The sequence below is a fragment of the Papaver somniferum genome, chromosome 11 (assembly GCF_003573695.1).
Source record: "Papaver somniferum cultivar HN1 chromosome 11, ASM357369v1, whole genome shotgun sequence".
In the NCBI taxonomy this organism is placed as follows: Eukaryota; Viridiplantae; Streptophyta; class Magnoliopsida; order Ranunculales; family Papaveraceae; genus Papaver; species Papaver somniferum.
Genome location: NC_039368.1, coordinates 6,217,083 through 6,242,578, shown reverse-complemented (window position 1 = coordinate 6,242,578; position 25,496 = coordinate 6,217,083). Strand labels below are relative to the sequence as shown.

Here is a 25,496-nt window from a genome sequence, read left to right as displayed (position 1 = left end):
CCTAAGAATGGAGAAGTTGATTTTGATTTGGAATTGCGACTTCTCTTGAATGGTGCTTCACTATTATAGCTTGGTAATCTTCAGCTTTACAAGACTCTAGCTCTTCGTTATCAAAGATCATCGTCGTCGGACCATGGATCTTCCTCTGGTGTTGCATCGGTTTTGAACCTTGGTAACAAAACTTTGCACCACCGTCATTGGATTTGTTCTTCGGATTATTGTAAACGAGCAGGTCTTTTCGTATCAGAAGTATGTGAAATACTGGAGGGCGAAGTAACTGAAGAAGCACATTTCCCGTAAGAAGAAATAAGAAATGTCGGTCATTGGAGAAGGCTCTTCAACCTTCCATCTCTTAAGTATTCTTAATATGAGAAGTATGAAGCATAACCAGTAAGGAGTATGAAGTATATATACCCAATTAGCGGTATGAAGTATGACCAATAAGAAGTATGTATCTCACCATAATCAATTAGAAGTACGAAGCAATGAGAAATACCATTCTTCACCGTTTAATAAGTACTGACCATCATCCCTGGACTTTGCACCGTCGTCGACAGACTTGAGCTGGCTACGCTGCTGTTACATAGCGGATGCACCACCACTTTGGATTTGTCTCAAGCTATCCTCGAAGTTAAGCTGGTCTTCTTTTAGCAAAGCTTTGGCATCGGACTTTGCTCTTCGCTGCATGGATTTGTATTGTCGGCATCGAAATTTGAATCGTCATCTAGCCTGTATCGTCCTCCTCGAACTTTTATTGGCCAAGTCACTTGGAGGTAGGCAGCGCGTCAGTTAACTACACTTCCAGGTACTTTCAGCTTCGTCAGAGGGCTTGGCACCACCATCGTCCTCGGCTTTACACCGTCGGACTTTGAATCATCGGGCTGATTGCATTTTCGGCATCTGAGAGTATCATTGGCTAGAACGTTGGTCATATGAGAGTATCATGGACCACAACTGCATCATCGGGACTTTGGATTCTGCGCAGCATCGTCGGTTATCTTGATTTAATCCATCGTTACTGCTTTGTTATAGCGCTGGCAGGTAACCAGGTGTAATTAACCTGCATAAAAATGAAACGTAGAATGGAATTCTGTTGTTCCTTTAAGTTGACTATCTTCACTTGGCAAGTGTAACTTCTTTTCGCTTGGCCTCCCATTGTACTTTTATTCCGATGACTCTCTTCACGTCGGTAACTTTCACATAGGGTGGGGCGTCAAGCTATCATCGTTACTGCTTTGTTATAGCGCTGGCATCAGTTTCGTCGTGGAATTCCTCATTTCTTTCAGTTGGGTTTGTCGTCAGACACCTTGACTGCTAGATCGACAATATGACCTCATTGGTGGTGAAGTTGATTCCCACATACGATGCTGTGTTGGATATTCGGTGGTGGCATCGTCCCATTGGCGGATTTTTGCCCCATCAGCGCTGCAGGGCTTAGCATCGTCGGTATCAGGCTTTGTATCATTATCTTCGGTCTTTGGCATCGATCAGTACTTCAGGTATCTTTTCACGTTGAATAGTTTGTAAGAGTCAGAATATTTGATTTGGTGAATATCTTCCACATATAACTAGTGGAGATAGAGATCTTATTTATACTCAAAGTTGTAACGATATTCAAAACGATATAATAGCTAACTAAAGAGATCGGGTTACACGCCTTCATAACTGTGTTGTTAGCTAGTCTTATGGAGGACTGAGTTAGCTCCCTAGTCTTGTGGATGACTTGCGACTGTATGCTTAACACCTTCCCTCAAGTTGTAAGATGTGTGACACCAATGTTGTAAGATATGTGGCACCAACGTTGTCACACCACAGAGAGGGTGTAGGAGTCGCAACACCTAACTCAACGAGCAAAGAATGAATCCAAATGAGTTCAGAGGTAGCAATGGTAACACCACGATATTCAGCTTCAGTGGATGATTTGAAACTTTTTTTTGTTTTCGTGCATTCCAAGATACCAGATTGCCTCCAAAGTAGATACAATATCCACTGGTTGATCTTCTGTCATCCAGACTACCTTCCCAGTCAGCATCGGTGTATGCATTTAGTGTATAATCACCTCCAGGTGTAAAGAATAACCCATAGTCTATTGTGTGCTTCAGATATCGAATGATTCGTTTAACCAGCTTCCAATGTTCTATATATGGCTCGTGCATATACTGACAGGCTTTATTGACAACTACTGAGATGTCAGGTCGTGTAATGTGAAGATACTGCAGTGCACCAACAACACTGCGATAGAGTGTTGGATCAGTAAACTTTTCAGAACCAAGCTTCTGAATTTTAGCGTTTGCTGACAGTGGAGTGCTCACAGGTTTGATGCCATCTAGCTTTGTGCGTCGCAGCAGATCAGATACATACTTCTTCTGGGACAAGACTAAGGACTGCCCCTGGTGTAATACTTCAACACCCAGAAAATATGATAAATTTCCCATATCCTTTACTGCGAACTCAGAGCCCAAACCTGAAATCAAATTATCCACCATGTCTGAGTCTGAGCCTGTCACAATGATATCATCTACATAGATCAACACACAGGCAACATAAACTCCATATTTTTTTATAAACAGAGAGGAGTCTGCAATAGATGCAGTAAACCCCAGTTTGAGAAGATGATTGCTGAGACGTGAGAACCACGCACGTGGAGCCTGTTTAAGCCCATACAAGGACTTATGCAACTTACAAACGTGTTTAGGATAGTTTGGATCAACATATCCAGATGGCTGCTTCATATATACCTCTTCTTCTAGAATTCCATGAGAAACGCATTCTTTACATCTAACTGACGTAGTTGCCACTGGTTCATAACCGCAATAGAGAGGACTATCCTTATGGTGCATGGTTTTATGACAGGTGATAAGGTTTCCCCATAATCTAAACCTTCTTGCTGGTTGAAACCTTTAGCCACCAGACGAGCCTTATAACGTTGTACTGTGCCATCAGGATTACTTTTAATACGATACACCCACTTTGAGCCAACTATATTCATACCATCTTCATATGGTACCAGAGAGTATGTGCCATTCTTGATCAATGCATTAATCTAATTGTCCATGGCTACCCTCCATTCTGGAATTGTACAAGCCTTGGAGTAACACGTTGGTTCCATGAATTCCTCATCCTGCAGCGGGTGTTTTGTAGCAGTGAGACATAGTCCCTGGATTGGTTTAGTGATTCCAGCCTTGGCTCTAGTAACAATTATATGACCTTGCTGCAGCGTGTGATCTTGTGACTGCACTTCAGGTTATGCAATAGTCGGAGACGTTGGTTTATTAGCTGAAAGATCTGAAGGCAGTTGAGGCACAGTACTGTGATGATGATAAGATGGTGCTGGAGATGTAGACGATTGTAATAAAGGCTCCAATGTTTGTTGCTGCTGCAATGTAACTGCTGGGGATGACTGAAACACAGAAGAACTCAAAAATTTTGTGCTTGTAAATTGAGTTGGGGAACTTACCTCTGGAGATTGCTGTGGAGGAGGAGAGAATGGGAATGTCGATTCTTCAAACCTAACATGTCTGGAAATATACTCCCTATTTATAGGAATGTGAAGACAGGTATAACCTTTATGAGATGGGCTGTACCCCAAGAAAATACATGGTAAAGACCTAGGTTCTAGCTTATTTGAATTGTAAGGTCGAAGACACGGGTATGCTAAACAACCAAAGACTCGGAGGAAAGAATAATCTGGCTTTTTGTTGTAGAGAAGCTCAAGAGGAGTTTTTGCTTCTGCAGAGGACTTAGGTAATCGATTAATCAGATAAAAAGCAGTGGTGAAAGCATCAGACCAAAATTCTGTAGGAAGTTTAGCATGGAATAATAAGGCTAGACCACTTTCTGTAACATGTATAATTCTACGCTCAGCAAGACCATTTTGAGATGAAGTGTGAGGACAAGAAAAGCGATTCAAGAGCATTATCAGACTGGAAAACTTTGATTTTATGACCAGTTATACTTGTTTATGAAACTGAGGAAAAATATGGAATACATCTGATCTTTTTATCATTGGAAAAACCCAGGTATAATGAGAGAAAGCATCCATAATTAACAAATAATAACGATAACCAGTTCTTGAAATTTCTGGAGAGACCCATATGTCTGAAACAATAAGACTTAGTGGTGCATATTCTATAGGACTACGAGAAAAAGGTAAACGCTTACTCTTGCTAATGTGACAGGAGTGGCAGAAACCAAAATTCTTATTCATAACAGGAAGGGAAAATTTATTAACTATCTTAGAAACTGTGCTCATCATAGGATGGCCAAGCCGCTGATGCCAGATAGGTATGCTTGCATAGAAAAATGACTTTGGAGGAATATGTTTGTTTAAGTATCCCACTCCATCAAACACGTACATTCCATTCTCATTCCTCCCCTTTAGCAGCAAATCTCCCGTGGTTTTGTCCTTCACAACAAAGAAATCTGTGTGAAACTCAAAGCAAACATGATTATCCTTACAAAACTGATGAACAAATAGTAGATTCGGTTTGATCTTTGGCACATGGTATACATTATTTAGGCAGAATTTTCTATTGTTAGAAGTAAAGACAGCATTGCCAATATGAGCAATCTGCAAAGTATTACCATTACCAACTTTAACTGTATCAGTGCCATCGTATTCATGTGGAAGCATAAGTTCTTGACATCAACATTCAAGTGGTGAGTAGCACCAGAATCTGTGATCCATTGAGCACCAGAGGAATTACCAGGAAAAGCAAGGTATGCTGTTGGAGGCTTGTGCCGAGAAAACTTTTGTTGGTCATAACGAAACCAGCAACGATATGCTGTGTGGTTCCGCTTTTTACAGATCTGACAGTAGACTTCTCCATTAGCTGGACTTCTGTTGTGCGGCATTTGGCGACGATTGTTGTTTGGAGGAGGTGGTCCACGATTTTGGTTATTGAACCGTCGTGGTTCATTCTTAGTAGTTGCACTGGAACTAGAGACAACAAAGTTGGCAACAGGATCTTGTATTTGTGCAAGTTGTTGTTCAACTCTCATCTCAAAGGAGAGCAGGTGTGAAGTAAAGGTATGGATATCCATCCCTTCAACATTGCTTAGAGCAGTGACAATTGGATCATAAGTTTGATTCAATCCATTGCTGATGCACTGTTTCTTTTCTTCAGGTGTGACAATATGACCAGAAGCAGCTATCTGGTCAAACAAATGTTTAGCATCATTGAGATAAGATTTCAAGGATTTGTTACCTTTGTTCATGCAGTGGATTTGCTTCTTGAGGCAACTCTGGTGAACAAATGTTTTTGGTGCATACTCAACTTCCAGTTTATCCCAAATTTCCTTGGCAGTGGTTAGTTCTGAGACAGTGCTAAGAACTTCTGGTGTGAGGGTTGAATTCAGCTAACCAACGATCAATGAATCTTGAGATTCATAAGCTGTGAATGCTGGATTTACATCTTCAGATTCAGAAAGATTACGTGGAGGTTTTGGTTTTGTGCCATCAACAAAACCTGACAGATCATATCCTTTAAGGATGGGTCTAAACTGTTCCTTCCACAGATGGTGATTCGTCTGTGTGTGCTTCAAGGTTACAAGATGATGTATCTGAACATTTCTCAGAATTGTTGTTGTATCTGCCATTAGGAATTTTTGTTTGCAGATTTGCTCTGCTGTTGTTTTTTTTTTGTTTTTGCTTTGTGTTTTTGATAGGGGTCTGATATGTGCGGAAGCGACTGGGTCAAAGGCTGATACCAAGTCAGAATATTTGATTTGGTGAATATCTTCCACATATAACTAGTGGAGATAGAGATCTTATTTATACTCAAAGTTGTAACGATATTCAAAACGATATAATAGCTAACTAAAGAGAACGGGTTACACGCCTTCATAACTGTGTTGTTAGCTAGTCTTATGGAGGACTGAGTTAGCTCCCTAGTCTTGTGGATGACTTGCGACTGTATGCTTAACAGTAAGTCGGATAGCACTTCACAGTTCTTTTGATTGCCATTTCATCGGCAGCAGCATCGTGTTGTACGTTGGATTGCCGTGACAGTCGTCGAGGGGAGATTCCATCATCGTTCCAAGGCTTGCATTGGTGGTGATTGAGACTCCGAGAATATGATCAACTTTTCTTGATCTATGGTATGCTCTGGGGTCGGTGGGTCCGCTTTTACTGTAAGCTCCTATATCAAGACAATAGCATCGTCTTAACAACGCCGCAACATTGCTTCGTGTCGGCAGGAATGCAACACTTTGTCCGCAGGTTCATGACAGCAGCATGAGCGGTAGGCAGGAAATTGTACGTCGGGAAACTTGCTGTGTAATGAATCGTGCTTTGCGTCAGCAGGGTTTTTCCGGTAAGGAATTTGGTTATCACTTATCATCAAACATCAGACAATTATTAGATAATTAGTTTGGTTATATAACTATAACCCAAACTCGAATCTTGTTGATGAACGGGCAAGCAAAACAAAAATTAAAGGTTAAAAATCAAGTTGAAATTTTGTTGTTCAAATCACGAGAATTACAGGGGTTTGGATTAGACAAGTTGAAGTCTGTGTAACATTTTAGCCCCTCAAAATCATTCAACACACTGGAACGAAGCACTGCATTTAAGTCAACATCACCTAGAAGTTGTTTTTGGATAAAATGTATTGAGAAATTGAAAACTCCCTTCTGGGTTTTTTAGAACCTCAAGAAGAATGAGGGGTTTTATCAAAATGTAAAATCAATTTCCGAAAGCTTATAGAAATCTCTACGGATATAATCTTAAGTAGAATGGATTTTTCACACTGGAAACATATTCAAAAGAAGTGATTCACTTAATCATTTTTGATTGCAGTAAATTGAAAACAAATTTCAGAAACTTGAGAAAAAGTCCCAAAGGTAATAAATCTAGAACAGGCAGAATAAATTCTTTACCCATTCCCTATTTCTAGCGCCAAATTGTGATTCCATTAACCTAGCATCACAATCAAGTGGACAAGATCATTGGATCTTGATTCAAATCATAAAACAGTAAATAGAAAGTAAAGTATAAGCATGTAAATAAAGGATTCACACAGAAATTAACGTGGTTCGACTAAGCATACACCCACGGGTAAATGAAAGATGAGTTTTATTAATCATTGGTGTTACAAAGTTTACGAGCTTCATTGATGAGAAGGAAAGAAAATCAGTAAGGGAGATGAGTTAACGAAGGTACTGTTGGAGAATAGATAGAGAAGGCTCTTCAACCTTCAAACTCTTACTCCTTTTTTTGCAGCCCAAAAAGTCTGTCCCCCTCTCTCCACCTTATCCCTTCTCTTTATAGGGAAAATATCTTCTGATAAATCTTAACTTTGAAGGATTCTTAGAGTTGATGTAGTGTGTCGCATTGCTTTATTATTATCTTGCTTCCGCTTCTAATCACCCTCCACATGTCAAAATAATATATGGTGTATACAAATTTCTCAAAATAATCTTAATTTGATCCTCATATTTCTTTTTCTAATTTACTTCGATGAGTACTTCAATGATCGCGGTTATAAATGAATTAAAAAAAGAAAAAAAAAACAATAATTTTATTATTACCTCCGATTCGAAAAGAATGGTTTGTTTCTTAAATAAATTACACATGAAATAAACATATCTTTTTGAACCAGAAACAATAATCTGTCCTATAAAAAACAGGGCATATCCCAGAGTCCTGTGTATCCACCTGACTGAGCACCCACAAAACGTGTAAGTTAGAGCTTTTCCAATGGTATGTGTGTGGAGGTAAATGTCCAAATCCACCTAGGATGCACATCCATTTTCTCTAAAATCATCCTCCAACGAGGATGTCATAAATCAACGTATGCATGACTTTAGGTAGAAAATGAAGGGGAATGTCTAGTTTCCCACATTCTCCTAGACATTGTCTATCATCCTAATCAGCTTTTTTAATTAAAAATATACTCCCGCCGTCTCCCATATATAGGCGGAGAAGTAAAATTCTCTTATAATAAGATTTTTTTTTGTTTTTATAAATTTCTCTAATGTTTCCTGATTTACCCTCATCAATTCCAATATATTTGTCTAGGAAACATGGAAAATATCAATAAAATAAGAGTTTTTATCCCACTAAAATATTAAAATAGTATAATTCTTCTTGGGAATTACCAAAGACATTAACTAAGCTTGTTAATGTCATACTCTTTAATAAGGATAAATATAGAAGAAACCACATTGGAATTGGTTTTACGCCTATCTATTGAGACTAAAGAATTTTACTTCTCCGTTTTTATATTAGAGACGGATGAAGTTTTTTATTTCCTAAAATTAATATTAATATAATAAATAATCATTTTTTAGATCTAATAAAATATTAAAATTACTAAACATAAAATTTACATTTAATAAGAAAATGATCACAAACAACATCATTGGAGATGAATAACTTGTTTCACTTAAAATTAAGGAAAATTTGGAATAAAGATGTCTTGATTTGTGTTACCACGTAGAAAATACATACAACAACCATTGGAGAAGCTCTTAGTGTACACATGCCACGTTGGATGTAGTCGACAAATGCCTTACTCAACATGCTCATGACCCAAGTCCAACAGATATTGATTCAATTAAAAATTAACGCAATTGTTAACGGTTTCTAGAGTTATTGGAGACACCTAGGAAAATGTCTTTAACATGGTCACGGAACCATACAATTTCTCGTGCAAATCACCTCAAGTATGATTGCATTGATTTTCTTTTAAAAAGTATTTTTTTTTTTTTGATACTACTTTTTTTTATTTCATTAGGGGTAAACATTACAATTGTTTTTGTCTGCAGCTAAGTAGATATCAGGTGGTAGATTTCCTTCTAAAATGAAATTTGAGTCTTCTACCCAAGCGTTTTTTGCTAGAAAATGAGCTACTTGATTACTTTGTCTGTGTACAGACTTACAAAACCAAAATATCTTTGTTTTAAACTTATTTCTAACTTGTAAAAGAGTACCTTGATTAAACCAATGGACCTGCAGCTTTTCCTCATTTAATGACCTAGCTACAGATTAACGGCCCACTTCAAAGATTGCATAAGTAATGTTGAGTTCCTCCGGCCATTCCATTGCTATTTCTAGAGCTTTACATTCAAAATATTCAGCTCCATACTCCTCTGCAACTGCCTCTCCCAATTGTATTCCCCTTGCACCTAAGCATTGACCTTCACAATTTCGAATGATTAGTCTAATGCTTCTTTTTTTTTTTGTAACTGGCATATAAGATCCATTAATATTGATCTTAATATAGTCCTTATGAGGAGGTAACCATTCTTTAACCTGCAAAGTATTAGTATTGCTATTACAGTCTCAGGCTAAGATTCTACTACAGTACAAAGTTTTCACTGATCTCATAGATATTGATTTTACCACAAGTATTTCACCTTTCTAACTCGCGCACTACATGTACAAATCAAACATCCTCCTCCTGGTGGAGTTACTATTTTCATTAAGCAAATTACAACACATTTATCTCACAGAGTGCCACTTAATTCAGCGGCCATTTACCTACCCATATACATTTTCTTGAGAGGTTGGAGAAAATTGAGATATTAAGCATACAAACTTTTAAACCAAATTAATCCGAAAGGAAAAGTCTAGTTTACGATGTTATCAAGATTTTATGGGCGACTTCAACACATTTCTTGGCACACTACACAACAGTGAGAAGTTTAAAGGAAAAAACAATATACTTAATTTGCAGATAACGAAGTTAAAAAGACTAGAAGAATAAATACACTTTTCCAAAAGTTGCTATGTAGTTTTGTTTATTTTCTGGACTTAAACAGCTAGAGCGGAAAACTTATGAGAACTTGAAGCTGCATGACACTTATTTTAAATTAACCTTTGTAATCAAAGCTAGTGACAAAATCCCTAGGTGAACAAACTAGTGATACAAAAAAACCGGTCATATTATTTTTAACAAATAAAAACCGTTTCAAATAAAACGGGGACAAAAATCCCAGTTCAAATAAAAATTTTAAAATTCAGTTTTTATTTGATTTCTAAATTCCAAAACTGACCTTCCGTATATAAAAACACTTTCAAAGGAAAGTTTGGCGGAAGAAAACAGTAAAAACGATATTTGTTCTCTCTGGATCCAAACAAATCAGATTCAAAAAAATTACGATTCTTCTTTCCTAGTTTTCTTCGTTTTTTTCAGTTCCAGGTCTCGTTTCAATTCAAAGATTCGTCATCGTCTTCTCCCAATTTCAATTCAAATATTCAGAGAGAAATTTTAGGTTTGATTGAAGAACCGGAAAAGAAGCTACAAGTTTTGAGATCTGTTTATTCAAGATACGTAGAAGAATCAAATTCAGTTGTTTATTAGAAGAAGAGAAGATAAACGTAGTTGTTTTATTCGAGATCTGGTTGCAATTAAGTTTAGCTGAAATCATATTTCCGCTTTTCAAGTTGAAATTGAATCTCGAACTGAAGAATCCAGCTGAATAATCAATCAACTTCGTGTTGATCATCTTCGTCTTCATATTAATCTGTGTGTAGTATTCGGATTATTCATCAAGGAATCAATCAACTTTTGAGGTATTCAATTCTCTTTTTTTGTGTTGATTTTTGATTTGTTTTTGTGAATTTTCTAGTCACTCTTGTCGAATAAACTGAATTGATGTTAGCATATGATTTTTTATGTTTGTGTTGATGTTCTGATGAAGGATTCCATCTCTTTGGAACTGTTTTTCAATTTTTTGTTGTTGTTGATATTCACATCTGGTGAAACTGTTTTTGGTTGCATCATTTTGTTCTGTAGATTATGGATTATGTTCTTGCAGTTGTATGTCACAAAGAAGATTGTTTAAATTTTCGTATTGGCCTCCAAGAGTCTTTTGCTATTTTGAAGACTAATATATGCTCAAGTTGGTGTGAATTCTCTCCTCCTTCTATGGAAATTTTTCAAATGGTTGATGATCAGCAAAAGGTCATTCATTCTGATTTTGATCTTAAATCTTTGGCTCTATTTAGTCTGTATAATAAAGAAATAATTATGGAATTACACGTAAGTCACAAAGCTGAGTGTTCTGGTTTAATAAGTTCAGGAATTATAGCTTTTGATGACCATCCACGAAGTTTTGGAATTATACCTTTTGAGAAGCCACAAATTGATTATGATGTTCCATATAAAATTAAGGAACTGTTGAAATATGCTCACTGGTTACATCTTTTTCAAGGAATTGAACAGTTGTTTCCGGGAGGTGTTCAAAAAGTTCATTATGATTTACAGAAGTATCACGCAGCAGCCGGTTATGGTAGGTTGTGTTCAAATATTGCTGAGAGTTTCAATGGTTCGGTCGTTGAAGAGAGAGAGAAGCCTATACCCGTCATGGTTAATGAGATCAGGGTGAAGATAATTGACCAAATGTATAAACGTCGCGATGACTCTGCAAACTTAATGAATTGGCGTCAAACTCTATGTCCAGAATATGAAGCTCTGCTCCACGACAACAAGATGCATGGTTGTAACTACCCAGTCACCAAGTCATCGTAATATGTGTTTGAAGTTCATGCTTCATTAACACAGACGGTCGATTTGAAAAGAAGAACATGTTCTTGCAACCGTTGGCGTATTGTCGGTTTCCCGTGTGCCCATGCTGTCCGTTGTATCATGGTGAATGGAGAAGATCCTTACAAGTATGTTGAACACTACTTTAAAGTAAAGTTCTATCGAGAATCATATAAACATGCAATCAATCTTATTCCCACAGTTGAAAAGCCTGTGACAGTGTCGCCGAAATCGATGGTTTTTGGTCCGAATAATGGACCACAGCCAGGACGTCCATCGAATAAGGAGAGGATTCCTAATACAAGTTCAGTTCCCAATAATAAGATGAGAACCTGTGGTTCCTGCAAGGTTTTGACCACCCATAATAAACGGACATGCCCTTCTCGTCAGATTTCATGAGAACTTGTAATCATTTCGACTACAAGTCATCGAATTTCACTCTTAGTTTCGTTTTTATACTACAATATGTGTTTCATCTACTACTTCAGATTTTTGTTTTAGAAGTTAATGTGTTGCAGGTATTTCATTTTATAATTTGTCTAAGAATAAATAAGTTTGATTAAGTTTGTCAAATTTTTTGTTTGATTAAGTTTGTTAGGATTTTTGCAGGACTTTATAGTTTGGTGCAACCGAATTAGGTTTCATCATTTTCTGATGCAACCAAAATAGGTTTCATCATATTTTGGTGGAACCCTTTTTGGTTTCACCATTGTTTTACTGTCATTGTTTCTTCTACATTTTTTGACAACACAATATATGGTGTTTTGTCTACTGTTTATTGGTGCCGCAAATATATGATACATCATTGATGGATACTGTTTTATAAAAATGAGACATCATATTTCTGTAGACATAAGCTTTTAAGGGAACACAACTGAAATCGCACGAAATCGTTTTTTATATAAACTGTAATCATTTCACAAGTACTTTAAACTTCAACTAAAACTTGAATCTGCAAGAAGAACTGTTTCTCAAGGAGTATCATCATTACAATAACCATTTCAAAATTAATTTAAACTAAAACTAAAACTGAATGTTCAAGAGGAGGGGCACGACATGCGAGTATTATTCTATATTGTCAAGGAGTATCTTCAACGCCAACTTTGGTCTCATATTATGCACCTTTTCTCGTATATCATCTGTAGACATGTTTCCTTTAAAGAGGCTCTTCATGTAATAGCAAACATGCAGGCCACAATCGTTCCTGAAAAACCAAAGTCTCAATTGTTACAAAGTGACTAGCTGAGAGTGTTCTGATATTAGTACCTATATGTAAAGCATTCGGTTTCCAAATGTTTACAAGCGATGTAATGATTTCAAGCATATGCATATGTAAACTATAAACTTCCAAAAGGTATGTTGTTGGCTGAATTGTCTGCTGATCACAGTGCTGTGCAAATGCTGATACTATACGTTGTTTCATGCTTTCAGCACTTTTTCTGCATTCCTCTTCCGTGGATGCCAAGGAGTTGTAGTGATAAAATTATCCGGTTTCAAAATCAAAAGAAAGCAATGTCCAATGGTTTACATTTTCAAGTGATGTCAGCAACGGAACGAACAAAAACTGCACGTTATAATCCATGTTGTCGATGAAACCTTCTATTACATCACCACATTTCTTTCCTGATGAGTGACATGTCTGAAACAAAATACCATATAACAGCTCCTTAATGAGTTACAAACATGCAAGTTTGATGAAACCAAACTTGGTTCCATCAAAATTAACCATGTACACAACATCATTTTTTGTTTTGCACAACTATTTTTCTTCCAAAAAAATTACATTAAAGAATTTCAGAGTAAACTTACATTGGAAAATGTGCTTAGAAACACAACTCTCTGGTACTTTGGAGAACCATCTTGTTTCAACTCATTTTTTTTGATGTTGTTTTGCAGCTTCAAAATATAGAACTCAATGATGTCTCCTGCGACGTCACCCTTTCTCATCAAACTATCCATATTCTTCCCCTATATATGTAATTGAAGATTTAAATGCTCCCATGTCGTTGTCCTGTTAATTTTATTTTTAAAAAGCTACTCAATGATGTATCAAAAAAGGAGAAACAATGCATAACTTGAAACAAAATTTTGATGAAACCAGTCTTGGTTTCATCAGTTATTTCCCACTTACCTTTCATTGTTCTTTTTGAAAAAATTGGTCACGACGGGTTTCTCGTTTCTGTTGAGTACTTTCAAGATCTTCAAGTTATCAACTGGTTTCAACTTCACCCCTTGTACATCCTGCACCTCCTTTTTCTCCCTGCACTTACGAGCTGTAACCTTTTTTCTTTTTTTCACACTGGTGTTGTAATCCTGCATTCTGATAGGTGGTCCCAAATTCCTTCTGTCTTCCCTCATTCTTGTAACCATGTTACTCATCCTTTGTTCAGCAGTGAGTTCTGCCCATCCTTGCTCTTGACTGTCACGCTGCGACAGTCCTAAATCAAATCCAGGTTGTTCATTTTCTAACTCAAGTAAATCCTTTGCCATTTTTACGGCTGAGTAGTAGTATACGCTTCCAAAATTTGGCTTTGACGACGAACAACTTTTCTTATTGTATTCGGATTCCATTTTCCGAGTTTCATCTTCATCAATTACAAATTGAGTTTCATTATCTTCTTGCTCAATATTTATCTTCGACGAAGTAGCTTTCTTCATTTCAGATTCGACCCGCTCGGCCACCTTGATATCCTCGATCGTATCCGGATTCAACTCAGCACCATCTCCTTCTTGTTCTTCCTCGGTGACTGGCATCGACGAAGTAGCTTTCTGCATTTCATATTCCACCTGCTCTGCCACCTTGATATCCTCGGTAGTATTCGGAGTCAACTCAGTACCATCTCCTTCTTGTTCTTCCTCGATGACTGGATTCGATGAAGTAGATTTCTGCATTTCAGATTCCACCTGCTCTGCCACCTTGATATCCTCGATAGTATTCGGAGTCAACTCAGTACCATCTCCTTCTTATTCTTCCTCGGTGACTGGCTTCGACGAAGAAGATATGACCTGTTCTTTTGCAGATTCGTGTTGATGTCCCGCATCTTGTTGTGTTTCTCCATGGGTTGAATCCTTTTATAGTTCCATCAGAAAATCTTCAAGAGTTTGAGCATCATCTTCACGTATTTCAAAACTTTCTCCAGACAACGAAATTGTTTCTTATTCTATCACACAGTCCACTTTCGCTGCATCTATCATTTTAACATCCCTTGTTATCACCTGCAATATTAAGATATCTAAGTCATTTTATTTTTAATCTTCTTGTGTCAAAACCTAATGCTTTAAAAATCTAAAACTTCTGAAAGAAAAGAAAGAACTTGCCAATTCATCAAACAAGCATTAACTTGAAATGATGAAACCAAATCTGGTTGCATCAAAAAAAAAAATGATGAAATAAACATTAACTTGAACTTATGAAACCAAATCTGGCGACAACAAACCAAATCTAGCAGAAATGGTACATAATACCACACAAGTTTATGAAAGACTACCAAAAACTTAAATTTATGAAAAAACTTAGAAATTTAAACTTTCTCCTCAATTTAACTGATACAAGTTTCTTAAATTTAAGAGTCAACAATGTTATACATAGGCAATGAAACCATTTCTGGTTCCATCAAAAAAGAATTTTCATAGCAAACAACGCACAAAGCAACCTAATAAAAATAGATCTAACATATTACCTCAACATCTTCTTCACGGTTCAAAACCGCTTCAGGTACTATTGGAACATCCGCTTGTTTTCTTTTACGTCTCAAGCAAGTGTTTTGTACCGGTTGTTGTTCCCTGTCCTCGGCATCATATTTTTCCAGTAGTGATTCTTCTTCTTCGGAAAGAACATTTGTAGCATTGGTCATAAGATTTTCAATCAATGCTCTCACGAATTGGTATTTAGCTTTGTAGGAGTTAGCTTCTCTGCTAGAACCAACATTTTCTTCAACTGGCACTTCATTTTCTTCAACTGGCACTTCAACCGGTACTTCATTTTCATTATCACCAACCGGCACTTCAGGTTGAACATAATCTTCAACAACAATTTCCGCTTCATCTATGGGATCTGCCAAGCGCATTTCTGTTTCGTCATACTGAAGCAAGAATGATCCCTTCCGGAGACCAATATTCTCCTGCAGTACATAAGAAAAATTGGTTTCAGCTAAAAACTTTGAGGAATCCAAAACTGATTTCATCAAAAAAAAAGTAAATCCAAAACTGGTTTCATCAGTGGAAATTTTGTAGGTTGAGTGGTGGATGATTGAGTCATAATATATGTTGCCCTATATTGCAAACATCATAAACTATACTAACCAAATTAATCAGTGCATAGACAGTACAAGATGAGGAGTTTCTACACTTGTGGTGTGAATATTTGTTGGTGGAACATGGCATGATATACAATTGAGACATGGACGATATCTAAAACATAGAAGATTTCGAATATTTTCTAACAAACATAAAAGATTTCGAAGATTTAGAACATGGAATGATACACTAACCAAATTAATCAAATAAGAACCTCGAAGTTATCTAAGAAACAAAAATTCAGCTATAATTTTTGATGAAACCAAAATTGGTTTCATCAGAAAAGTAAATCTTCCAAGTAAATATTTACCTCAGACCAAAATTATTTTTTTCGTCAAGATCCTCGTAGTTAGACAATACTTGGTGACATATGTTGCTAAGGTTCCATCTAGCAAACCTCGGATACTTGTCGAGCCCATCCTTTCTTTGTGCGATCTTTGTCATCTCTGCCAACCAATACTGGAAAAAACAAACAAACCAGTATTCAAATTAATCATCAAAAACAAGTCTCTTATTAATCAACAACCAATATGGAAAAAAATACTTAACTTATGAAAAAAATCTTAACTTACCAGAGGGTATATGACGCAACCAACAACGTCTTCTACGTCTTTTTTGTTTGTCATTATCGAATCATGTAGATAGTCATGGAAGATTTCCAGCCAACACACCTTGTTCATATCGAACTCCATGTACAAGTACTTTGCTGCCAGAGTTTTCCCACATTTGTTAGGGACAAATACTGAAACCAAAAGAAAAATTACGAAAAACTTGACAAAGTCATCCGCTCTGGATTCATCCTTTGCGGCTTCCAGCATACAATTTTCAATATCGCTTTTTCTCGTCTTTTTGTTTCCATTAAAATACGTAGCCACGAAGACGTTCACCTTTTTGAGCAGATCTTCATCAATGTTGTCTGCTTATACATAATTCACCATTTGTAGACCAAAAGTCACAGCAAAATGTCCGGGAGTGGTCTGCATAGTCATTTCCCTTGATCTTGTTACTTTGAAACAATACGAGAGCTTATGATCATATCTGTTTTCAGTTCTACTTAAAACATCATTATTGCTTTTGTCTTTTTGATGATCTCTTCTTCGTTCATTACGCCATCATAGAACGGCTCAAAGAAACGCCAGAAGGGACATGATTTAAGCGCTTTCAAATTCAGTTGCTTGTTTTTTATCAACTCCTTAATTTCCACTGCTAGCTTGCACAAATGATGCAATGAACACTTGTATGGTTCTGTATCTCTTTTTTTACCTATTGTGAAACCAAAACTAAACCATAAGAGAGTAATAAATAATAATGATGAAACCATAAGATTGCACTTGAAAAATGATGAAACCTTAAGCACGAACAAAGTGATGAAACTGTGCATAATTGAAAAGTGATGAAACCATAAGATATACACTTGAAAAATGATGAAACCATAATCAATTATAGGTGATGAAACCATAAGCATAATTAGGTCCACAAACAATAACTCTAGAAGTAAACCAATAACTAAAAAAATGATGAAATCAAGAAACAGAAAATGAAATGTGGTTTCCTCAAACATCTGTTTACTCCAACAACAATAGAAAACTGTTTTTCACCATTAACTGAAGATGATGTAACTCGAATTTGGTTTCATAGAAAAGAAATAAGAAATAAACAAGGCCAACAGAACACACAAGAAATATACACACCCAAAATTGAAATTAGTTTTCAATTGAAACCTAAGCCTAACAAATGAAATCTAAAACTAATAGATGAAACCTAAAATCAAACTGAAAACCCTAAAAATGATGAAACCTAAAATCAAACTGAAAACCCAAAAAAACAAATGAAACCAAAACCCAAAAAATCTGGTTACATAAAAAAAGTGAAGAATAATGATAAGATTTCTTACCTTTTGTAGCTGGTTTCGCTGTTTTAGTTCGCTTATCATCTTTCTTTTTCTCCTGTTGATTTTTTTTCTTCGCCATTTTTGTTGTTTTTAGACAATTTAGGTCAGAAAAATGAATTGATTTAGGTCAAATTTTGCTTCAGTGGTTGAAATACGTAACCATCGAAGAAGATAAGAAGTTGAAATTGAGAATCAGTTCTGAATTTCGCTACGGAATGAAGGAGTTATAGCAGATCTGAGAAATTTCTGGGTTGGTTTTGAAGGAGATACGGAAGAGAGTGGAGGTTTTTGTGTTTTTTGTCCGTTATAAAACGTTATAAAGCAATAAATCAATGGAGTTGGTTTTGATGGTTCTTTTGAGTTGGGGTAGTTTACACAGTTTATGATATTTTGGGTTTTTGTGTCATTCTTGTTTGGACGGGTTTTTTGTGGATGGGTGGGGTTATAACCCACGCGCCGTTTTGTAATTTCAAAATAATTATAAGAAAATTCAAATAATATGTTGCTATATATTCGTAGATCGAATGGAAAAAGATAATGCCAACATAATCAATCTCCCAAGAACCGATACCAGTGGATAAGACTTATTAAATTTATTTTATTCTGTGATTTTTGATTAAAAGTTACTCCCTTTGTTTTTAAATAATAGATTGGTTTCACGCAAACTAGCCTATTATTTAGATGGGAGGGAGTATGTTATTATTCTGTACGGAATGGTGTTACAGAAAAGAAGACCGTTATTAGAATCTTAGTTCTCTTAGAGCAACTGCAGTGGGCCAGTATAACCAAATTTAAAGTAAAAAACCCAGACACAGTGGAACGGAGTATCGACTAAATCCAGACCATCGATTAAATTCCAGAGTATATTTGGTCCGGGACCAAGACCAAACCCAAATATAATCGAGCGTTGATATAATCTCCGTTTCTCAACGGGCGTTGATATAATCTCCGTTTCTCAACGGGCGCTTGTATAGAGTTCGTCCCACGACTAGGCGGCCATATAAACTACGCCCCAACGAAACGTTGATAAACTGTACGCCCGATGGAGCGTTTGCTGAGTTGTTCGCCTGGAAGCAGGTTGATATACCAACCTCCCCATTCAAACGGAGGTAAATTTTACGCTCAACAACATGCGTTGACATAGTATACGCCCCGCAACAGACGGAGATAAAGTGTACGCCTGGCGTCAAGCGGAGATATAGTAAACGCCCAAATAAGGCGTTTGGTTAAAGCTTCCGCTTAATCAAAACATTTTAGCATGACCATTGCATCAAAAATGGCATGCAAATATTAGGAAAGCCAACTAACAACCCTCACACACAAAATGTACCTTACACATAAATCACCAACAACTACTACCACACACACAAGAAAAGTAAGTTGCCTGGAAGTTGTCACTGAAAATCTCAAATCCATATAATTTGCCTCATAATTCAATCAAGTCAAGTCCAAGTCCTTTTGCATTGACTTTAGCCATAACAGTAAATCAATGAGCTCTAAGTCAATTAACCCAAGTTCAACCATCATTTAGGCGTTGATTATACATCCTCCCGGCTTCGGGCGGATTCTTTACGTGTGTTCCATGGGGCGTTGATTTTACATCCGCCTTCCTTCTTGCGGTGACTTTATGCACGCCCCATGGTGTGTTGATATATACCAACGCCCGTTTGTCGAGCGTAAACTTTAATTACGTCCCACATTGGGCGTAAACTTTACCAACGCCCCACACCGAGCGTTATCTTTATCAACGCCTGAATGGGGCACACTTTATACCACCGCTCCATAACGAAATGTTGATTATAACCCCGCCCGATTAAATATAGTCGTCGCCCACTACGTCACACCACGTACTAAACTAAAGTTTAGTCGCCAATTTTACTCTTTAGTCTTTGATTTTAGTCGCACCACTGTGGATGCTCTTACAGAAACTCAAAGGACCAATCTACGGGCAGGCTAGAAATTTAAGAGACAGCCCATCCCCGCTGTTTTAGCCTTCCCAGAACTTGATTCCTGCTTAGCCAAGCTCCAAACCTGTGCCGCAAAAGTCTATTGTCCCATATAATGCCTCCTATGACGTTGATACAAAACCGTATGATGCAAATATGGAAAAAAAAACGGAAGACTCGCAACTAACGTCATTCTAGCTCTATGACTCTCCACGTCCCTGCCCTATCTGTTCAAGCTCCTGACACGTCACTTCATGCACCATCATATCCATTTAAAAGATCAAACAAAACAAATCTTCTCATATATATTATCACAAAGATCAAAACAAGGATCTCGGCCATTTAGAGATGGATTCATCAAAAGACGAAGATCATAGAAAAAGAATTCAAATTCTAATGTTTCCATGGTTAGCTCATGGACATATATCTCCATTCTTAGAACTAGCTAAAAGACTTGCTTCAAAGAACTTCTACATTTATTTTTGTTCTACACCCATAAATTTATCATCCATAGAACACCAACTCATCGATCGTGACCGGAATCAAACTAGGTCGATCGAAGTAGTAGAACTTAATCTTCCTTCACTTCCTAATCTTCCACCTCATTACCATACAACAAAATCACTCCCACATCATCTGATGCCAACTTTGAAAAAAGCCTTAGATTTATCAGCACCTTCTTTCAATAACCTTCTTTCTACCATTCAACCGGACATACTTATATACGACTTCATACAACCATGGGCACCAACTCAAGCTTCTTGCTTAAACATCCCGGCAATTCAGTTGCTAACCACTGGTGCAGCTTTTACTTCTTTCTTTGCTCACCTCGTTAAGAAACACCCAGACACCAAGTTCCCATTTCCTTCGATTTATCTCTATGATCACGAAGAATGTAAATTTACCAAGAAAAGTTCTTTTTCCGACGACAGTGAAGATAGAGTACGCGTCTTTCAATGTATTGACAGATCAACTGACATAGTTTTGATCAATACTTTTAAAGAGATTGAAGAAAAATATTTGGATTATCTCTCGTCTACAATAGGAAAAGAGTTGGTACCGGTAGGACCTCTTCTTCAAAACCCTACTAATAGTACTGGTTGTGATCATGAACAAGAAAACAAGTATAGGGAATTGCTTGCTAATAAAGAGAAACTTCAGTAGTATTTGTTTCATTTGGTACGGAGTATTTCATGTCAAAAGCAGAGATACAAGAAGTTGCTTATGGGTTAGAGCTCAGTGAAGTGAACTTCATATGGGTTATCAGGTTTCCTGGTGATCATAAGGAAACGGATGGTATAGGTCAAGTCTTGCCAAAAGGGTTTATGGAGAGGATTGCTGAGAAAGGATTAGTTGTTGAAAATTGGGGACCTCAAGCAGAACTATTAGGGAGTGGTAAAATCGGTGGGTTTGTGAGTCATTGTGGATGGAATTCGGTGCTGGAGAGTATGAAATATGGTGTTCCAATAATAGCAATGCCAATGCATCTTGATCAACCTATAAATGCAAGATTGGTGGTGGAGATTGGCTTAGGAGTTGAGGTTAAGAGGGATGGAGATGGGAAGTTGGATAGAAGAGAGATAGGAGAAGTGATTAGAAAGGTTGTGATGGGAAAAGAAGGAACGGAAGTGCAAAGGAAAGCCAAAGAAATGTGTCACAAAATGAGATGCAAGGGAGAAGAAGATATTGATGTCTTGGTGGAGAAATTAGAAAGGCTTTGTAACAAAGGGAGAATACCAAAAGAACAGTGAACTACGAATTACAAATGTAAAAAAAAAATCGTGTACGTAATCAGTTAATTTGATATAAATGGTAAAGATGAGTGATGTACCTATGATTCAAATGGCAAAGCAAAAACTCGACAGGCTGCCTATACCTGGCTCCAACACCAACTTTGTTTCTAAAACATGGAAACGGTGCCAAGTTAGTGTTTGTTAGTTTTTAAGTCACGAAGTTGTTGTACAAATTGCCGACCAAATGATAAAATCCCATGGGATTTTTATGATACTCTTCTCATGAATTTCAATCTCTACGCTACATGTATATGACGTGGGTAACTCTATATAAATAAATAAATCCTTCCACATTGACACAAACAGCATCCCTTAACTGAGTTAGTTCGAGAGATTGTACAACGGGATGAGCATTCATCAGCTCGTTTAATTATCTAGGTACATGAGATGGTGGAGAAAATTGATAAACTTATGAATGTTCATCACATAATTTTGAGTTGGAAAAAACTAGAAGCAGCGTACCACTCATCCAGTTGTTATGATTTTGTCCAGGTGAAGCATAATTAGAAAAGGTTCTGTTTCTTTATTGTTTATTACCAATGACTGTAACAGTCAGTAAGAAAATGCAAACTATTGGGATTTTTAATTTTTTATGAAAAAATAACAAAAGAACCTGATTTGATTATTTGGAGAAATCGATCAAAAACAAGTCATTATCTCTGATTTTAAGAATCTCAGCCCAAGCCCATTAAAAATACTTTCTTCTTCTCGTCGAACCAAATACCAACGAGATCTTGTAGAGTGATGAATGATGATGACATAGGTATTTGTAAGAAGTAGGAATTACCTATAGGTACTATTATGGTGTTCTTAGTTAGTGGCAGGTCCACTCACTAAAGCCCAGTAATTTGAGGTCCATAATAGAAAGAAAACAATAAAACTGGACCCAAATTTTTAGTCCCTGGTCCATACACGTGCGAGACCTTTTATGTGCATTTTTAAAATCACCGAAATACCCCTTCTCTATGAGGTTTATAACCAGTTTCATATTTCTACTCGCTCATTTTTTCAGATCCATTTTTTTCTCTCTTTCCTCTCGATGCAGCTTCGAAATCTCGACATCGTTTTTGAAGATTGTTTGTTCCAGGTATGTTTTTCTAATCATCTTATTTGATTCTTTGTTAGTTTTCTTTTTTTTTTTGATTTGTTTTTTTTGACCGAATCATGAGGATCAAATCGATTTTCATGATGTTTTACATTTTTTTTCCTTTTTGGTAATCGTTATAGATGTATTCCCAACTGATTTTGATGATTTACAGTTTTTTTATTAATTTATTAGTGTTTTAGATCGGCTTTGGTTTTGTTTTACTCATGGATTCATCACTTAATTTGTATGATTCAGCAGTACATATATGTCGTACTGAAAACTGCTGAATCAATTTTGTTATTAGTTATATTTTCATCACTTTTTGGTAATCGTTATAGATGTATTCCCAACTGATTTTGATGATTTACAGTTTTTTATTAATTTATTAGGTTTTAGATCGTCTTTGATTTTGTTTTACTCATGGATTCATCACTTAAGTTAGATTTACTTATACCACTTCCATTTTGTTGGTTTTAGATGTGTTTCAGTTTGTTTTTGTATATGAAGCAACAGTACGTATATCCCGTCCTGACAGAAACTCAATTTATTAAGAAGAAGAAGAAGAAGAAGAAGAAGAAGAAGATGATGATGATGATGCATCGTTATGATTTACGACGAGAAGATTTGTTTGTGTTTCCGTTGTATGTTTTTTAATCATCTTTTTTGATTATTTTGTTCGTTTTTCTTCATTTGATTTTTTTTCCGATTGTATTATGAAGATCAAATCGATTTTCATAATGCTATTATGTTTTTAGGTTTGATACAATTTGCTTTTGTGTATGAATTGACAGTACGTATACGACGTACTGATACAAAATTCTTATGATTCGGTTATATTCAAATTTTTGCCCTTTTTTTTGGTTCGATCTATGAGTACGTATGTGTAGTACTGAAATATGTGCTTTGATTCGGTTATATTCAGAGTTTTTCCATTGTTTTTGGGTTCGATACATGAGTACGTATGTGTAATACTGAAGTATGTGCTTTGATTCGGTTATATTCAAAAGTTTTCCACTGTTTTTGAGTTCAATCCATGAGTAAGTATGTGTAATACTGAAATATGTGCTTTGATTCGTTTATATTTCTGATTTTTGCTATTTTTTTTGGGTTTAATCCATGATTACGTATGTGTAATACTGAAGTATGTGCTTTGGTTCAGTTATATGCATGGATTCATCACTTCTTCTTGACATGCAATTGATTTTTTAGTTCATGAATATGCAGTACATATATGACGTACTGTTACAAACTTCTCTCTTACATCAAATAATTTTGACAGAAGCCATTCTGGTTTTTCCTTTTCATGGTATTCCATTGCATGTATAATGAACTGGAATACTAAATAAGAAAAAGACTATTCTTGTCTCATATTAGTTATTTAGATATGAAATTGTTGTATTAGCTTGGATTCAAGATTATGTCCACATAGCCAATCCTTAAGTTAAGGATTTAGTTGCAACAAAGCTAATCATTTCTTATTTCAGTTTCAAAGTGATCATTTTGATGAGTTTTTCGCCCCTGAGTTGGACAAACATGGTTATCAAGATCTCTACAAGAAGAAGACAACAGAGGTTTGCTTGCGGACATTTTTGATTTAATGGTCATAAACTCCAAATATTCGGTTTGTGATAATGAATCTGTTCACTGTAGGTTTACACCGGGACTTATGCTATCGATGGTTGTGCAACATTTTTCCGAAGGGACAGATTTTCCCATGTGAAGAAATACGAGGTTTGGAGATGACAGACTTTCTTTTGAATTATTGTTACTCTGTTGGTTCACATGTTAAACAGTTTAGTTTTGTATGTAGGTCGAATTCAACAAGGCTGCTCAGTCACTGACAGATGTTGTGGTCCCAATCACTCAGAAGAAAGCTGCTTTGTCTCGACTTCTTAAGGTGATTTTTCTTCTTTCGGAGTCTCTTATGCAGTTAATTGGTGCTTAGATTCTTTCCCAGAATCTTACTCCCTGTATTATTCTATTTGTCCATTCAATTTTGTATAGGATAATGTTGCGCTAATAGCGGTTCTGGAAGCAAAATTTAGCAACCACGGAGCCGATACTCCTGGAAACCGGCAGCTTCTTTGTGTGGTAAGAAAATTGAAATGTTGTCTGTTACATTTTCATTTGTGCAAAGCATCCTAATATGTTACTCTAGTTTTCTATGTATCACTCGATCCTTGATAATCACTTTCAGGGTTTGCTGTAGATATTCAGTAGCTTCTTATGGACAATAATTTTGTTGGTTAGTTTTTTAGTGGTTATGTCACCCTGTTCAATCATGCAAAACTGTACCTCTTTTGTATTAAAGAAATACTAGAGATTAATGGTATGATCGTACAATATATGTGATGTAAAACGTTTTCTAATTTATTTATCATTGATTCTAACAAACATGTACTTTTACTGTAAGCAGTTCAACAAATACATACTCGAATTCGTAAGCAGCAGATATATACTCGAATTTGTAAGCAGTTTAGCGGATACGTGTTCTATTTGTAACCAGCACGACAGATATGTAATCAGATTTGTAAGTAGTGTAGCAGATATGTACTCGAATTTATAAGCAGTGTAGCAGATATATACTCGAATTTATAATCAGTGTAACAGATATGTACTCAATATAATGAATGTGTAAACACACACGTTTGGTAACAATGGGTATTATGGTCATTTCCATGTTTTAATTAATTTTGGACCTCTAAATAAAAAAAATCCGGTTGGACCCTACTATAACTAACTTTGTGGACTTAGGACCAAACAACAAAGTTTCCGGTTGGAGCACCCCTAAACAACCCCCACTTCGGTCATTGTTAACAAGAGGTGCATTTTCTTGTGAAGCCTTTTATGAACGCCATATTATGTCCTGCATTAGTCTTATCCTTTTTTCTTTAATTTTTTCCCCACCATTTTATGTTTTTGCATCATAAGCCCCTTGTTAATTCAAGTTTCTTGACTCTTTTTTCGATCGTATAATAGACAATTTTCTTG

At 36.3% G+C, this 25,496-nt stretch overlaps 2 protein-coding genes and 1 long non-coding RNA gene across 3 annotated transcripts; all 3 read left to right on the top strand.

Annotated features, from left to right (window-relative positions):
• The first annotated feature begins 19,973 nt into the window (after window positions 1-19,973).
• LOC113323990 (beta-D-glucosyl crocetin beta-1,6-glucosyltransferase-like) lies at window positions 19,974-20,789 on the top strand. The gene has a single exon (XM_026572336.1). The coding sequence runs from the start codon at window positions 19,974-19,976 to the stop codon at window positions 20,787-20,789; it is 816 nt and encodes a 271-aa protein (XP_026428121.1).
• Window positions 20,790-20,818: 29 nt separating this feature from the next.
• Window positions 20,819-21,376, top strand: LOC113323989 (beta-D-glucosyl crocetin beta-1,6-glucosyltransferase-like). The gene has a single exon (XM_026572335.1). The coding sequence runs from the start codon at window positions 20,819-20,821 to the stop codon at window positions 21,374-21,376; it is 558 nt and encodes a 185-aa protein (XP_026428120.1).
• A 2,637-nt stretch (window positions 21,377-24,013) lies between these two features.
• LOC113321524 lies at window positions 24,014-24,577 on the top strand. The gene is made up of 4 exons (XR_003346726.1): window positions 24,014-24,076; window positions 24,156-24,236; window positions 24,316-24,402; window positions 24,510-24,577. It is a non-coding gene; the product is annotated as an uncharacterized LOC113321524 (long non-coding RNA).
• The last annotated feature ends 919 nt before the right edge of the window (window positions 24,578-25,496 follow it).